Genomic DNA, 17,052 nt, shown 5'->3' on the forward strand with positions numbered 1-17,052 from the left:
AAGATCATGGCTGATCTGATCCTAACCTCAAATCTAAATTCCTGTCCAATTTCCTGCCCGCTCCCCGTAACCCCTAATTTCCTTTACTTCTAGAAAACTGTCTATTTCTGTTTTAAATTTATTTAATGATGTAGCTTCCACAGCTTCCTGGGGCAGCAAATTCCACAGAACTACTACCCTCTGAATGAAGAAGTTTCTCCTCATCTCAGTTTTGAAAGAGCAGCCCCTTATTCTAAGATTATGCCCCCTAGTTCTAGTTTCACCCATCCTTGGGAACATCCTTAACGCATCCACCCGATCAAGCCCCTTCACAATCTTATATGTTTCAATAAGATCGCCTCTCATTCTTCTGAACTCCAATGAGTAGAGTCCCAATCGACTCAACCTCTCCTCATATGTCCACCCCCTCATCCCCGGGATTAACCGAGTGAACCTTCTTTGTACTGCCTCGAGAGCAAGTATGTCTTTTCTTAAGTATGGAGACCAAAACTGTATGCAGTATTCCAGGTGCGGTCTCACCAATACCTTATATAACTACAGCAATATCTCCCTGTTTTTATATTCTATCCCCCTAGCAATAAAAGCCAACATTCCGTTGACCTTCTTGATCACCTGCTGCACCTGCATACTAACTTTTTGATTTTCTTGCACTAGGACCCCCAGATCCCTTTGTACTGCAGTACTTTCCAGTTTCTCGCCATTAAGATAATAACTTGCTCTCTGATTTTTTCCTGCCAAAGTGCATAACCTCACATTTTCCAATATTGTATTGCATCTGCCAAATCTCCGCCCACTCACCCAGCTTGTCTATATCCCCTTCTACCACTGGAAACAGTTTCTCATTATTTACTCTGTCAAAACTGTTCATGATTTTGAACACCTCTATCAAATCTCCCCTTAACCTTCTCTTTTTTAAGAAGAACAACCCCAGCTTCTCAAGTCCTGTGTATACCCCTACCCTGAATATATGTTGTCCTGTGTATAACCCTATGCTGATTATACATTGTTCTATGTATCAACCTATGCTGTATATACATTGTTCTGTGCATAGACCTACACTGTGTATACACTGTCCTGTGTATACACCCTTGCTGTATATACATTGTTCTGTATATACGCCTGTGCTGTAAATACATTGTCCTTTGTCTATGCTGTACATACATTGTCCCGTGTGCACCTGCCCTGTGTATACATTGTCCTGTGTATGCACCTGCGCTGTGTATACATTGTCCTGTGTATGCACCTGCACTGTGTATACATTGTCCTGTGTATGCACCTGCCCTGTGTATACATTGTCCTGTGTATGCACCTGCGCTGTGTATACATTGTCCTGTGTATGCACCTGTGCTGTGTATACATTGTCCCGCGTGCACCTGTGCTGTATATACAATGTCCTGTGTGTGCACGTGTGCTGTATATACATTGTCCTCTGTGTGCACGTGTGCTGTGTATACATTGTCCCATGTGCACGGGAGGGAGAGAGAAAACAGGGAGCTACAGGCCAGTTAGACTGACATCAGTCATCAGGAAAATGCTGGAATCCATTATTAAGGAAGTAGTAACAGGGCACTTAGAAAATCATAATATGATTGGGCAGAGTCAGCATGGATTTATGAAAGGGAAATCGTGTTTAACAAATTTATTAGAGTTTTTTGAGGATGTAACTAGCAGGGTAGATAAAGGGGAACCAGTGGATGTAGTACATTTTGGATTTTCAAAAGGCTTTTGATAAGGTACCATATAAAAGGTTGTTACACAAGATAAGGGCTTATGGGGTTGGGGGTAATATATTAGCATGGATAGAGGATTGGTTAAAGGACAGAAAACAGAGAGTAGGGATAAACAGGTCATTTTAAGGTTGGCAGGCTGTAACTAGTGGGGTGCCGCAAGGATCAGTGCTTGGGCCTCAGCTATTTACAATCTATATTAATGATTTAGATGAAGGGACTGAGTGTCATGTATCGAAATTTGCTGATGCTACAAAGCTAGGTGGGAAAGTCAGCTGTGAGGAGGACACAAAGAGTCTGCAAAGGGATATAGACAGGTTAAGTGAGTGGGCAAGAATGTGACAGATGGAGTATAATGTGGGGAAATGTGAGGTTATTCACTTTGGTAGGAAGAATAGAAAAATAGAATATTTTTTAAATGGTGAGAAATTATCAAATGTTGGTGTTCAGAGAGACTTGGGTGTCCTTTACAAGAAACACAAAAGGCTAGTATGCAGGTATAGCAAGCAATTAGGAGGGCAAATGGCATGTTAACTTTTATTGCAAGGGGGTTTGAGTACAAGAGTAAGGAATTCTTACTACAATTGTACAGGGCATTGGTGAGACCTTACCTTGAATACGGCATAAAGTTTTGGTCTCCTTATCTAAGGAAGGATATACTTGCCTTAGAGGCAGTGCAACGAAGGTTCACTAGATTAATGCCTGGGATGAGAGGGTTATCCTATGAAGAGAGATTGAGTAGAATGGGCCTATACTCTCTGGAGTTTAGAAGAATGAGAGGTGATCTCATTGAAACATATAAGATTATGAGAGGGCTTGACAGGGTAGATGCTAAGAGATTGCTCCCCCTGGCTGGAGAGTCTAGAACTAGGGGGCATAGTCTCAGGATAAGGGGTCGGCCATTTAAGACTGAGATGAGGAGGAATTTCTTCACTCAGAGGGTTGTGAATCTTTGGAATTCTCTACTCCTGAGGGCTGTGGATGCTGAGTCGTTGAGTATATTCAAGGCTGAGATCGATAGATTTTTGGGCTCCAGGGGAATCAAGGGATATGGGGATCGGACGGGAAAGGAGAGTTAAGGTTGAAGATTAGCCATGATCTGATTGAATGGTGGAGCAGGCTCGAGGGGCCGAATGGCCTACTCCTGCTCCTATTTCTTATGTTCTTATCTCATCACCATCTCTCTCGACCCCTTCACTGCCTCTGATTTGTCACTCTGCTTGTCTGACATCCGATACTGGATGAGCAGAAATTGCTTCCAATGAAACATTAGGAAGACTGAAGCCATTGTCTTTGGTCCCCGCCACAAAACTCCATTCCCTAGCCACCGACTCCATCCCTCTCCCTGGCCACTGTCTGAGGCTGAACCAGACCGTTCACAACCCTGGCGTCCTATTTGACCCTGAGATGAGCTTCCGACCACATATCCGCTCCATCACCAAACCCGCCTACTTCCACCTCTGTAATATCGCCCCTGCCTCAGCTCATCTGCTGCTGAAACCCTCATCCATGCTTTTGTTACCTCTAGACTGGACTATTCCAATGCTCTCCTGGCCGGCCTCCCGTCTTCCACCCTCCATAAACTTGAGCTCATCCAAAACACTGTAGCCCGTATCCTAACTCGCACCAAGTCCCGTTCACCCATCACCCATTGACTCCCAGTCCACTGACGCCTCTGTGTGCACCTGTGCTGTATATACATGGTCCTCTGTGTGCACCTGTGCTGTGTAAACATTGTACCGTGTGCACCTGTGCTGTGTATACAGTGGCCTGTGTGCTCCTGTGCTGTGTACACAATGTCCCATTTGCACCTGTGCTGTGTATACATTGCCCCGTCTGCGCCTGCGCACCATATCGGCACTAAGCCCCGCCTCATTAAAGTCGAAGCGCCTTCTGATTGGCTGAGCCGGGAGCCGCTCCTCCCACCGGTGTGGTTTCTAATTGGTCCCCCCGGAGAGTCGATGCCATTCATTGGCTGGGAAGGGGAATCGGGGGACATTTGCCCCTGATTGGGTGACCTGGATCTCATGACGTGCGGCGATTGGCTGATGGCTTAAAATGGCCGCCGGCCCCACCCCCCCCCCCCTTCCTGTCAGGTGACTGGTCTCGCGGCCCGAGTCCGTTGGGCGGTTTGTGGGCACCCGCCGAGATGAAGCACTATGAGGTGAGCGAGCGAGGAGCCGCGGCCCGACTCCGTGCCCGGGCCCGGTGGGGAGGGGAGGGGACGGCGCTTGAAGCGGGGTGGAGTTGAATCACCGGGGTGTCATTGTGACGCGGGGCCGCGGAGGGTGAAGCCAGGAGCCGGGAGTGTGTCCCCGCCGCAGACGCATGCGCGAACTCGTCGGCTGAGCGCTGTGCCTTCACACAGCGCAGGCGCGGCTTTGGAGGGGGGCCCCCTACTGCGCATGTGCGACTGGGCACCTCAGACTGCGCGTGCGTGACTTGGGCAGCCCATACTGCGCACGCGCATCCTCAACCTGTGATGGGGGGGGGGGGGTTTAATGCAGTGACCTGTGAACTATCTTAGCATCACTATCTGATTCTGATCCCATTCTATCATTACAATGCACTTAATGCAGCTCAAAGTCCTTTTTCTTTATATAGAGACGAAACATAAGATCGTTTCACACGATTGTTTGGTCTCAGAACGTTAATTTTGAAGTCTGCTGTTTTTTCTCTCCCGTCTGGTATTGGTGGGCGGCTGGTCTCCCATCACTCACCCAAGTTGCCCCTCTCCACGCGGGAGTCCGAACGGTGACTGTCAGCCGGCTGTTTGACACCGGAGGACCTTGCAGCCTGAGCCTGGTCCTGTTATTGTCCAACTTCGTCGTGCGCACGTTTTCCACCAGTCTCTGAAAGAAAGAAAGAAAAACTCTCATTAATATAGCTCCTTTCACAAACGCAGCACGTCCCAAAGCACTTTACAGCCAGTTAAGTGTTTTTGAAGTGTACTCACTGTTGTAATATAAGGAAATGTGGCAGCCATTTTGTGTACAGCAAGATCCCACAAACAGCATTGAGATGACTTACTAGAAAATCTGTGATGTAAGTTGAGGGATAAATGTTGGCCAGGACACGGGGAGAACTCCCCTGTTCTTTAAATAGTGCCATGGGATCTTTTACAAGCACCTGAGGGGGCAGCCGGGGCCTCGGTTTAACATCTCATCCGAAAGACGGCACCTCCAACAGTGACTCCCTCATTACTGCATTGAAGTGTCAGCCTAGATTATGTTTTAAGTTTAAGTGGGACTTGAACCCACAACCTCTAACAGAGGGCAAGAGCACTACCACAGAACATAAGAAATAGGAGCAGAAGCAGGCCATATGGCCCCTTGAGTCTGCTGCACCATTCAATCAGATCATGGCTGATCTTCAACATCAACTCTACTTTCCTGCCGGATCCCCATGTCCCTTGATTCCAAAAGTCTGTCGATCTCAGCCTTGAATATACTCAATGACTGAGCTTCCACAGCCCTCTGGGGTAGAGAATTCCAAAGATTCACAACCCTCCGAGTGAAGAAATTCCTCCTCATCTCAGTTCTAAATGGCTGACCCCTGAGCCTGAGACTATGCCCCCTAGCTCTAGAATCTCCAGCCAGGGAAGCAGCCTCTCAGCTCTCAGAATCTTATGTTTTAGTGAGATCACCTCTCATTCTTCTAAACTCCAGAGAGTATAGGCCCATTCTACTCAATCTTCCTTCATAGGACACCCCTCTCATCCCTGGAATCAATCTAGTGAACCTCTGTTGCACCACCTCTAAGGCAAGTATATCCTTCCTTAGGTAAGGAGACCAAAACTGTACACAGTACTCCAGATGTGGTCTCACCAAAGCCCTGTACAATTGCAGCAAGAGTTCCTTACACTTGTTCTCCAGCCCCTTTGCAATAAAGGCCAACATAACATTTGCCTTCCTAATTGCTTACTGTACCTGCACGTTAACTTTCTGTGCTTTGTGTACAAGGACACCCAAATCTCCCTGCGCACCAACATTTAATAGATTCTCACCATTTAAAAAAAATTCTCTTTTTTTTCTATTCTTCCTACCAAAGTGAATAATCTCATATTTCCCCACATTATACTCCATCTGCCATCTTCTTGCCCACTCACTTAACTTATCTGTATCACTTTGCAGACTCTGTGTCCTCCTCACAACTTACTTTCCCACCTAGCTTTGTAGCATCAGCAAATTTGGATACATTTCACTTGGTCCCTTCATAAGAACAAGAACATAAGAAATTGGAGCAGGAGTAGGCCAATCGGCCCCTCGAGCCTGCTCCGCCATTCAATAAGATCATGGCTGATCTGATCCCAACCACAAATCTAAAGAACACAAGAAGTCGGAGCAGGACCCGGCCACATAGCCCCTGGGCCCTCTCCGCCACCCACAGGGCATTGACCGATCCGAACTCAGCTTCATGTCCAATTTCCTGCCCGCTCCCCATAACCCCTAATTCCCTTTACTTCTAGGAAACTGTCTATTTCTGTTTTAAATTTATCTAATGATGTAGCTTCCACAGCTTCCTGGGGCAGCAAATTCCACAGACCTACCACCCTCTGAGTGAAGAAGTTTCTCCTCATCTCAGTTTTGAAAGAGCAGCCCCTTATTCTAAGATTATGCCCCCTAGTTCTAGTTTCACCCATCTTTGGGAACATCCTTACTGCATCCACCCGATCAAGACCCTTCACAATCTTATATGTTTCAATAAGATCGCCTCTCATTCTTCTGAACTCCAATGAGTAGACTCCCAATCTACTCAACCTCTCCTCATATGTCCGCCCCCTCATCCCCGGGATTAACCGAGTGAACCTTCTTTGTACTGCCTCGAGAGCAAGTATGTCTTTTCTTAAGTATGGAGACCAAAACTGTATGCAGTATTCCAGGTGCGGTCTCACCAATACCTTATATAACTGCAGCAATACCTCCTTGTTTTTATATTCTATCCCCCTAGCAATAAAAGCCAACATTCCGTTGGCTTTCTTGATCACCTGCTGCACCTGCATACCAACTTTTTGATTTTCTTGCACTAGGACCCCCAGATCCCTTTGTACTGCAGTACTTTCCAGTCTCTCGCCATTAAGAAAATAACTTGCTCTCTGATTTTTCCTGCCAAAGTGCATAACCTCACATTTTCCAATATTATATTGCATCTGCCAAATCTTCGCCCACTCACCCAGCCTGTCTATATCCCCTTGCAGGTTTTTTATGTCCTCCTCACTCTCTACTTTCCCTCCCATCTTTGTATCATCTGCAAATTTTGATATGTTGCACTCGGTCCCCTCCTCCAAATCGTTAATATAGATTGTAAAGAGTTGGGGACCCAGCACCGACCCCTGTGGAACACCACTGGTTACTGGTTGCCAGTCCGAAAATGAACCATTTATCCCAACTCTCTGCTTCCTGTTCGATAACCAATCCACCACCCATGCCAGAATATTACCCCCAATCCCGTGATTTTTTATCTTAAGTAATAATCTTTTATGTGGCACCTTGTCGAATGCCTTCTGGAAGTCTAAATACACTATGTCCACTGGTTCCCCTTTATCCACCCTATACGTTATATCCTCGAAGAACTCAAGCAAATTTGTCAGACATGACTTCCCCTTCATAAAGCCATGCTGACTTTGTCCTATTAAATTATGCTTATCTAAATGTTCCGTTACTGTCTCCTTAATAATAGACTCCAAAATTTTACCCACCACAGATGTTAAGCTAACTGGCCTATAATTTCCAGCCTTCTGCCTACTACCCTTTTTAAATAACGGTGTTACATTAGCAGTTTTCCAATCTGCCGGGACCTCTCCTGAGTCCAGGGAATTTTGGAAAACTATCACCAAAGCATCCACAATCCCTACTGCCACTTCCCTCAAGACCCTAGGATGGAAGCCATCAGGTCCAGGGGATTTATCCGCCTTGAGTCCCATTATTTTACTGAGTACCATCTCCTGAGTGATTTTAATCGTATTTAGCTCCTCCCCCCCGAGAGTCCCCTGTTTGTCCAGTGTTGGGATATTCTTAGTGTCCTCTACTGTAAAGACTGAAACAAAATATTTGTTCAGCATTTTTGCCATCTCCATGTTTCCCACCATTAATTTCCCGGTCTCATCCTCTAAGGGACCTATGTTTGCCTTAGCCACCTTTTTTCTTTTTATATAACTATAGAAACTCTTGCTATCTGTTTTTATATTTTTTGATAATTTCTTTTCATAATCTAACTTCCCTTTCTTAATCAATCCTTTAGTTACTTTTTGCTGTCTTTTGAAGAATTCCCAATCTTCTATCCTCCCACTAAGTTTGGCTACCTTATATGTCCTTGTTTTTAGTCGGATACTATCCTTGATTTCTTTACTTAGCCACGGATGGCTGTCATTTCTTTTACACCCTTTTTTCCTCAGTGGAATATATTTATTTTGAAAGTTGTAAAATAACTCCCTAAATGAACACCACTGCTCATGTACCGTCTTACCCTTTAATCTATTTTCCCAGTCCACTTTAATCAATTCCGCTCTCATACCATCATAGTCTCCTTTATTCAAGCTCAGTACGCTTGTTTGAGAATCAACCTTCTCACCCTCTAATTGGATATGGAATTCAACCATGTTGTGGTCGCTCGTTCCAAGGGGATCCTTAACTAGGACATTATTAATTAATCCTGACTCATTACACAGGACCAGGTCCAAGGTTGCCTGCCCCCTTGTAGGATCAGTTACATACTGCTCAAGAAATCCATCCCTGATGCACTCAATGAACTCGTCCTCAAGGCTGCTCTGCCCAATTTGATTTGTCCAGTTAATATGATAATTAAAATCCCCCATAATTATGGCTGTTCCCTTATTACATGCCCCGACTATCTCCTGATTAATACTTCTTCCAGCAGAGTTGCAACTATTAGGAGGCCTATATACTACGCCCACTAATGTTTTTTTTCCCTTATTATTCCTTATCTCCACCCAAACTGTTTCATTATCTTGATGCTTTGTCCCAATATCATTTCTCTGTATTACAGTGATTCCTTCCTTTATTAACATAGCCACCCCACCTCCCCTTCCTTCCTGCCTGTCCTTCCTGATTGTTAAATACCCTGGCATATTTAATTCCCAGTCGTTGTCACCCTGCAGCCATGTTTCTGTAATGGCCACAAGATCATACCCATACGTAGTTATTTGTGCCGTTAACTCGTCCATTTTATTACGAATGCTACGTGCATTCAGATAAAGAACTTTCAAATCTGTTTTGTGACCAAGCACTGATCCTTGCAGCACCCCACTATTTACAGCCTGTTAACCTGAAAATGACCCGTTTGTTCCTACTCTGTTTTCTGTCCGTTAACCAATTCCTCTATCCAAGCTAATATATTACCCCCAACCCCATGAGTCCATACCTTGTGTAACAACCTACCAAATGCCTTTTGAAAATCCAGATATACTACATCCACTGGTTCCCCTTTATCGACCTTGCTAGTTACAATCTCAAAAAACTCTAAATGTCAAACACAGCTTCCTTTTCATAAAACCATGTTGACTCTGCCTAATCATATTATGATTTTCTAAGTGCCCTGTTACCACGTCCTTAATAATGGATTCCAGCATTTTCCTGACGACTGATGTCAGGCTAACTGGCCTGTAGTTCCCTGTTTTCTTTCTCCCTCCCTCCTTCCTTGAATAGCGGGGTTACATTTGCTAACTTCCAATCCACTGGGACTGTTCTAGAACCTGAAGAATTTTGGAAGATCACAACCAATGCAGCTGCCTCTTTTAAAACTCTAGGATGTCGGCCATCAGGTCCAGGGGATTTATTGGCTTTTAGTCCCATTAATTTCTCCAGTACTTTTTCTTTACTAATGTTAATCACTCTCGTTCGACCCTAGGTTCCCCACCATTTGTGTCTTCTACTGTGAAGACAGATACAAAATATTTGTTTAATGTCTCTGCCATTTCCTATTATAGAGTCATGGAGTTATACAGCACGGATAGAGGCCCTTCGGCCCATCGTGTCCGCGCCGGCCATCAGCCCTGTCTACTCTAATCCCATATTCCAGCATTTGGTCCGTAGCCTTGTATGCTATGGCATTTCAAGTGCTCATCCAAATGCTTCTTGAATGTTGTGAGGGTTCCTGCCTCCACAACCCTTTCAGGCAGTGAGTTCCAGACTCCAACCACCCTCTGGGTGAAAAAGTTCTTTCTCAAATCCCCTCTCAACCTCCCGCCTTTTACCTTGAATCTATGTCCCCTTGTTATAGAACCCTCAACGAAGGGAAAAAGCTCCTTAGTATCCATCCTATCTGTGCCCCTCATAATTTTGTACACCTCAATCATGTCCCCCCTCAGCCTCCTCTGCTCCAAGGAAAACAAACCCAATCTTCCCAGTCTCTCTTCATAGCTGAAGCGCTCCAGCCCTGGTAACATCCTGGTGAATCTCCTCTGCACCCTCTCCAAAGCGATCACATCCTTCCTGTAGTGTGGCGACCAGAACTGCACACAGTACTCCAGCTGTGGCCTAACCAGTGTTTTATACAGCTCCATCATAACCTCCTTGCTCTTATATTCTATGCCTCGGCTAATAAAGGCAAGTATCCCATATGCCTTCTTTACCACCTTATCTACCTGTTCTGCCGCCTTCAGGGATCTGTGAACTTGCACACCAAGATCCCTCTGACCCTCTGTCTTGCCTAGGGTCCTCCCATTCATTGTGTATTCCCTTGCCTTGTTAGTCCCTCCAAAGTGCATCACCTCGCACTTTTCCGGGTTAAATTCCATTTGCCACTGTTCCGCCCATCTGACCAACCCATCTATATCGTCCTGCAGACTGAGGCTATCCTCCTCGCTATTTACCACCCTACCAATCTTATATTGCCCATTATAATTTCTCCTGTCTCAGCCTCTAAGGGACCCACATTTACTTTTGCTAATCTCTTCCTTTTTACATACTTGTAGAAGCTCTTATAGTCTGTTTTTATATTTCTTGTTAGTTTATTCTCATATTCTGTTTTCTCCCTCTTTACCAATTTTTTGGTCATCCTTTGCTGGTTTCAAAAAACTCTCCCAATCCTCAGGCTTACTACTCTTCTTGGCAACATTATAAGCCGCTTCTTTTAATCTAATACTATCCTTAACTTATTTAGTAGCCACGGATGGATCACTTTTCCCGTGGAGTTTTCATTCCTCAAGGGAATGTATATTTGTTGAGAATTATGAAATATTTCTTTAAATGTTCACCATTGCTGATCTAACATCATATATTTTAATCTAATTTCCCAATCAACCCTGGCCACCTCGCCCGTCATAACAATGTAATTGGCTTTGTTTAAGTTTAAAACTCTAGTTTCGGACTTAAGTATGTCATTCTCGAACTCAGTGTGAAATTCTATCCTATTATGATCACTCTTCCCCAGAGGATCCTTTACTATGAGATTACTAATTAACCCTGTCTCATTACACAAGACAAGATCTAAAATAGCCTGTTTCCTGGTTGGTTCCACGACATGTTGTTCTCGGAAACCGCCTCTAATGCATTTCATGAACTTGTCCTCCAAACTACTTCTGTCAATTTGATTTGCTCATTCTATATGAAGATTAAAGTCTGCCACGATTATTGCATTACATTTGTTACAAGCTCCTCTTGTTTCTTGATTAATGCTCTGTCCAACAGTTTAATTACTGTTAGTGGCCTATAAACTACTCCCACCAGTGTTTTCTGCCCCTTGTTTCTTATCTCTACCCAGACTGATTTTACTTCCTGATCTTCCGAGCCAAGATCCTTTCTCATCACTGTCCTTATGTCATCCTTTATTATTAGGGCTACACCTTCACCACCACCCCCGCCCCCCCCCGGCCAACCTCCTTTTCCATTTTGTCTGTTTTTTCGAAAATTCAAGTACCCTGGAATATTTAGTTCCCAACCATGGTCATCTTGCAACCACGTCTCAGTAATGGCCACTAGATCAAACCTATTTATCTCTGTTTGTGCCATTAATTTGTCTATCTTTGTACGAAGCATTCATAACTTCAGATAAAGCGCCTTTAATTTTAACTTCTTACAATTTTTCCCTGATTTGACCTTATTCACTGATGCACTATTACCGTTAAACTCTCTGACCCTTCCTCATACACTCTGCTTATCTTTACCCAAATCACTACACTGCTCCATGGCCTTGACTTTTCTCTTTTTAGATTTATAAATTTACCCTTACCTGACCCACCCCCCACCAAACACTTTTTGATGAGCTGTCAGACGGGTGCTCTGTCTGCCTATTCCAATGGTTCAGATGGCATTATTTAAAGAACAGCTGGGAGTTTTTTTTACCAAGCTCTGGGTGTCTTGGCCAACATTCCTCCCTCACCCAACTTTACCATAGAATGATTAACTCTTCATTTATCTCATTTTGCTGTCTTTGGGATCATGCTGTGCACACATTGGTTGCCACGTTACCGATATAGCAGCAATATAATCTTTTGGGAGCAGTTTGCTTTCGGGGGTCCTGAGGATCGGATGAGGTGCTGTGTACTCTCCTCTCTGCCCCGTGCTGATAACCTGAGTAAGTTAACAGCACAAGGAAACCCAGCACCGTGCGATCTGTGTACCACGCCTCCAGGTATTTGGCCACCTGGAGAACTGGAAGATTTACCTTCTCCAGCCCTGCTCTGGACTTGGGCTAATCGTTTTGTAATGTTCCAAGCTGCTGTCATAATGACATTTTATGTGCGTATATGTATGTAAATTTGCACATCTACAGATTTTAGCTGCATACACTCCTAAGTATTTAGTCACTGCCCACCAGTATCAGTATGGCAGTGCCACCAATCTGCCAGCATGGATTTAATTTCTGAGGCAAAATAATACACTTGAGCTTCCACTGTAACTGGGTATAAAGCAGCTTTGGTGCAGGTCCTTTTCTGTGTTTATTGTGATGAGTGATGTTAATGCTGGAAATGGAGCACTTTCCAGGCATCCAGTATCATAGAATCATACAGCACAGAAGGAGGTCATTCGGCCCATCGTGTCTGTGCCGGCTCTTTGAAAGAGCTATCCAATTAGTCCCACTCCCCCTGCTCTTTCCCCCATAGCCCTGCAAATTTTTCCTTTTCAAGTATTTATCCAATGTTACTATTGAATCTGCTTCCACCACCCTTTCAGGCAGTGTATTCCAGATCATCACAACTCGCTGCGCAAAAAGATTTCTCCTCATCTCCCCCCCCCCCCCCCCCCCCCCGGTTCTTTTGCCAGTTATCTTAAATCTGTGTCCTCTGGTTACTGACCCTCCTGCCAGTTTCTCCTTATTTACTCTATCAAAACCCCTCATAATTTTGGACACCTCCTATTAAATCTCCCCTTAATCTTCTCTATTCTAAGGAGAACAATCTCAGTTTCTCCAGTCTCTCCACATAACTGAAGTCCCTCATTCCTGGTATAATTCTAGTAAATCTCTGCACCATCGTCAAGGCCTTGACATCAATCCAGAATATGACACAATACTCCAACTGAGGCCTAACCAGTGATTTATAAAGGTTTAGCATAAGTTCCTTGCATTTGTACTCTGTGCCTCTATTTATAAAGCCCAGAATCCTGTGTGCTTTTTTTAACAGCTTTATCAACTTGACCTGCCACCTTCAAGCACTACAAGGCCACGGGCAGCACAGTTAGATGCGGAGTAAAGTTCTCTCTACTCTTCCCTTGATAACGTGCCTTCACACTCTCCTTGAGCGCTCCTAATACATCACTGTGACTTATTGTTATTTCCATTTCTTCTCAACTAACACAGCGCGGCTGGGAATTGAATCTGGAATCTTCCAGTTCCGTACGGCTCAGTACCACCTGATGCATTCACCTAGTAGTCCATCAGGGAATATAGGGGGAGCTGCTCAGTTCCTTGTTGCAGTGTTTTATCATTGAACCATAGAATGGTTACAGCACAGAAGGAGGCCATTCAGCCCATCGAGTCTGTGCTGGCGCTCTCCAAGAGCAATCCAGCTAGTCCCACTCCCTCGCCCTTTCCACGTAGCCCTGCAAATTTTTTTTTCTTTTAGGTACTTATCCAATTCCCTTTTGAAAGCCACAATGGAATCTGCCTCCATCACCCTTTTCAGGCAGTGCATTCCAGATCATAACCACGTGCTGCATAAAAAAGGTTTACCTCATTTCGCCTTTGGTTCTTTTGCCAATCACCATAAATCTGTGTCCTCTGGTTCTTGACCCTTCTGCCAATGGGAACGGTTTCTCTCTACTGTCGAGACCCCTCATGATTTTGAACACCTCGATCAAATCTCCTCTCAACCTTCTCTGCTCTAAGGAGAACAACCCCAGCTTCTCCAGTCTATCCACATAACTGAAGTCCCTCATCCCTGGAACCATTCTAGTAAATCTTTTCTGCACTTTATACCTTAAGAGCTGCTGGCCAAATGGAGCCTGTGAGGAGATGTTTTGTGTGGAGCTTGTGGTGATATGACATTTCACATTGTAAACACTTTCTGATTGGCTCGGGAAGGCAGTGCCTGGTGAGGGTGGACATGTCGGGTGACCAATGATAGGTAGGGTGGTTGGAAGTGGAAGGTCATGTGATGAAACCTCTTGGCAGAGTAACCCGACCTCTTCAGTTTGTGAATGGGGCTTTAAGAATATTACTCTGGCTGGAGAGTTTCCAGCCTATTGGAGAGTGAGTTATTTCTAGGTTTGAAGAGCTGAAAGGGAAGAATATAGAGGGCAGTAGAAAGAGGGGCCTTTGTAGAATGAAGTTTGGGTAGCTTGGTCAATTGTGGAAGAGAACTGAGTTAGATGTTGTTTGGATGTCTTGCTGGCAGGATTACTCCGCCTCCCTAAGTGGCTAAAATGAATATCACATCCTGGGGGACATACAGAGAATAAGAGCGTGTGGGGACTGATCAGAGCTTGCCTTGCTGAGCAATACATTCACAATGGACATCCATGGGTAATTTTAAAAAATTTGTTCATGGGATGTGGGCGTCGCTGGCAAGACCAACATTTATTGCCTGTCCCTAATTGCCCTTGAGAAGGTGGTGGTGAGCCACCGCCTTGAACTGCTGCAGTCCGTGTGGTGAAGGTTCTCCCGCAGTGCTGTTAGGAAGGGAGTTCCAGGATTTTGACCCAGTGACGATGAAGGAACGACGATATATTTCCAAGTTGGGATGGTGTGTGACTTGGAGGGGAACGTGCAGGTGTTGTTGTTCCCATGTACCTGCTGCCCGTGTCCTTCTAGGTGGTAGAGGTCGCGGGTTAGGGAGGTGCTGTCGAAGAAGCCTTGGCGAGTTGCTGCAGTGCATCCTGTGCATGGTACACACTGCAGCCACGGTGCGCCGGTGGTGAAGGGAGTAAATGTTTAGGGTGGTGGATGGGGTGCCAATCAAGCGGGCTTTTTGTCCTGGATGGTGTCGAGCTTCTTCAGCGTTGTTGGAGCTGCACTCATCCAGGCAAGTGGAGAGTATTCCATCACACCCCTGACTTGTGCCTTGCAGATGGTGAAAAAGCTTTGGGGAGTCAGGAGGTGAGTCACTCGCCGCAGAATACCCAGCCTCTGACCTGCTCTTGTAGCCACAGTATTGATGTGGCTGGTTCAGTTAAGTTTGTTTCTGGCTGGGTAATCTTGGTGTTCCCCTCATTCCATGTCTGTTTTTCTTTGCAGTACTTCAATTTGCCACTGGGTGGTGGTGTTGAATTGATCCGATAAAATCATCACTAACACTGACAGCTTAATTTTATTAAAAAGGGGAAGAGTCTCGATTCTCAAAACTGAATACAAATTAAAACAACCACAAGCGCCCCCTTGCTGAAAAGATATGGATTCATTATTTTAAATCGGTTAATTTTTCCAATGGTGTTAAACAATTTGATCACAAGTGATTTGTGATCTTTGCCCTTGCTCTGACTGCACATATAATCTATAGAGAACTTTTGTACTATCTAAAAATATGCAGCATGTTCCTGCATTCTGATCGCTGATCCCAGACTGGGGCATGACCCTGGACCCCAATCAGACCATGGTAAGGAATAAAAGTAACATAAACAGGGAACAGATACAGTCATAGAACATAAGTATAAAATGACTTAAAAATAAAGTGAGTGGAACAATTAATAAAAACAAACTAAATTGCCTGTACAGCAATGTGCACAGCATTTGAAACAAAATGGGGGAACTGGAGGCGATAATTTGTAGCGAGGAGCCAGATATAGTGGGGTTAACTGAAACATGGCTGCATACAGAACAGGACTAGCAGTTAAATATTGCAGGATATAACGTATTTAGAAAGCACAGGGAAGGAATAAGGGGGTGGTGGGGTGGCTGTACTAATCAGAGATAACATAATCGCAGGGACGTAACTAACATTAAGATAGAAACAGAATCCATATGGATTGATAAAAGATAAGGTTACAGCACGGAAAGAGGCCATTTGGCCCATCGAGTCCCCGCTGGCTCTATGCAAGAGCAATCCAGCTAGTCCCACTCCCCCGCCCTTTCCCCGTAGCCCTGCATATTTTTTCCTTTCAAGTACTTATCCAGTTCCCTTTTGAAGGCCATGATTGAATCTGCCTCCACCACCCCCTCGGGCAGTGCATTCCAGATCCTAACCACTCGCTGTGTAAAAGTTTTTCCTCATGTCACCTTTGGTTCTTTTGCCAATCACCTTAAATCTATGGCCTCTGGTTCTTGACCCTTCTGCCAATGGGAACAGTTTCTCTCTATCTACTCTGTCTAGACCCTTCATGATTTTGAATACCTCTATCAAATCTCCTCTCAACCGTCTCTGTTCTAAGGAGAACAACCCCAGCTTCTCCAGTCTATCCACGAAACTAAAGTCCCTCATCCCTGGAATCATTCTAGTAAATCTCTTCTGCACCCTCTCTAAGGCCTTCACTTCTTTCCTGAAGTGCGGTGCCCAGATCTGGACCCAATACTCCAGTTGTGGTCGACCCAGTGTTTTATAAAGATTTATCATGACTTCCATACTTTTGTACTCTGTCTCTATTTATAAAGCCCAGGATCCTATAAGCTCTTTTAACCAGTTTCTCAACCTGCCCTGCCACCTTCAATGATTTGTGCACATAAACCCCCAGATCTCTCTGTTCCTGTACCCCTTTTAGAGTTGTGCTCTCAAGTTCATATTGCCTCTCCTCGTTCTTCCTACTGAAATGTATCACTTCACATTTTACTGCGTTAAATTTCATCTGCCACGTGTCCGCCCATGCCACCAGCCTGTCTATATCCTCTTGAAGTCTATCACTATCCTCCTCACTGTTTACTACCCTTCCAAGTTTTGTGTCATCTGCAAATTTTGAAATTGTACCCTGTACACCCAAGTCCAAGTCATTAATAAAGA

At 44.8% G+C, this 17,052-nt stretch overlaps 2 protein-coding genes across 2 annotated transcripts in view; one reads left to right on the forward strand and one right to left on the reverse strand.

Annotated features, from left to right (window-relative positions):
- Nucleotides 1-17,052, reverse strand: part of nxnl1 (nucleoredoxin like 1) — a 42,985-nt gene that overhangs the window by 17,364 nt on the left and 8,569 nt on the right. The window contains exon 2 of the mRNA XM_067973169.1: nucleotides 4,448-4,579. The gene's annotated coding sequence lies outside the window, so the exon portion shown is untranslated. The remainder of the gene's footprint in view (nucleotides 1-4,447; nucleotides 4,580-17,052) is intronic.
- Nucleotides 3,812-17,052, forward strand: part of LOC137304532 (very-long-chain enoyl-CoA reductase) — a 60,154-nt gene continuing 46,913 nt past the window's right edge. The window contains exon 1 of the mRNA XM_067973168.1: nucleotides 3,812-3,891. Coding sequence (XP_067829269.1) covers nucleotides 3,877-3,891 — 15 coding nt within the window. The 5' untranslated portion in view covers nucleotides 3,812-3,876. The remainder of the gene's footprint in view (nucleotides 3,892-17,052) is intronic.

This window comes from Heptranchias perlo, chromosome 37, assembly GCF_035084215.1.
Source record: "Heptranchias perlo isolate sHepPer1 chromosome 37, sHepPer1.hap1, whole genome shotgun sequence".
NCBI lineage: Eukaryota > Metazoa > Chordata > Chondrichthyes > Hexanchiformes > Hexanchidae > Heptranchias > Heptranchias perlo.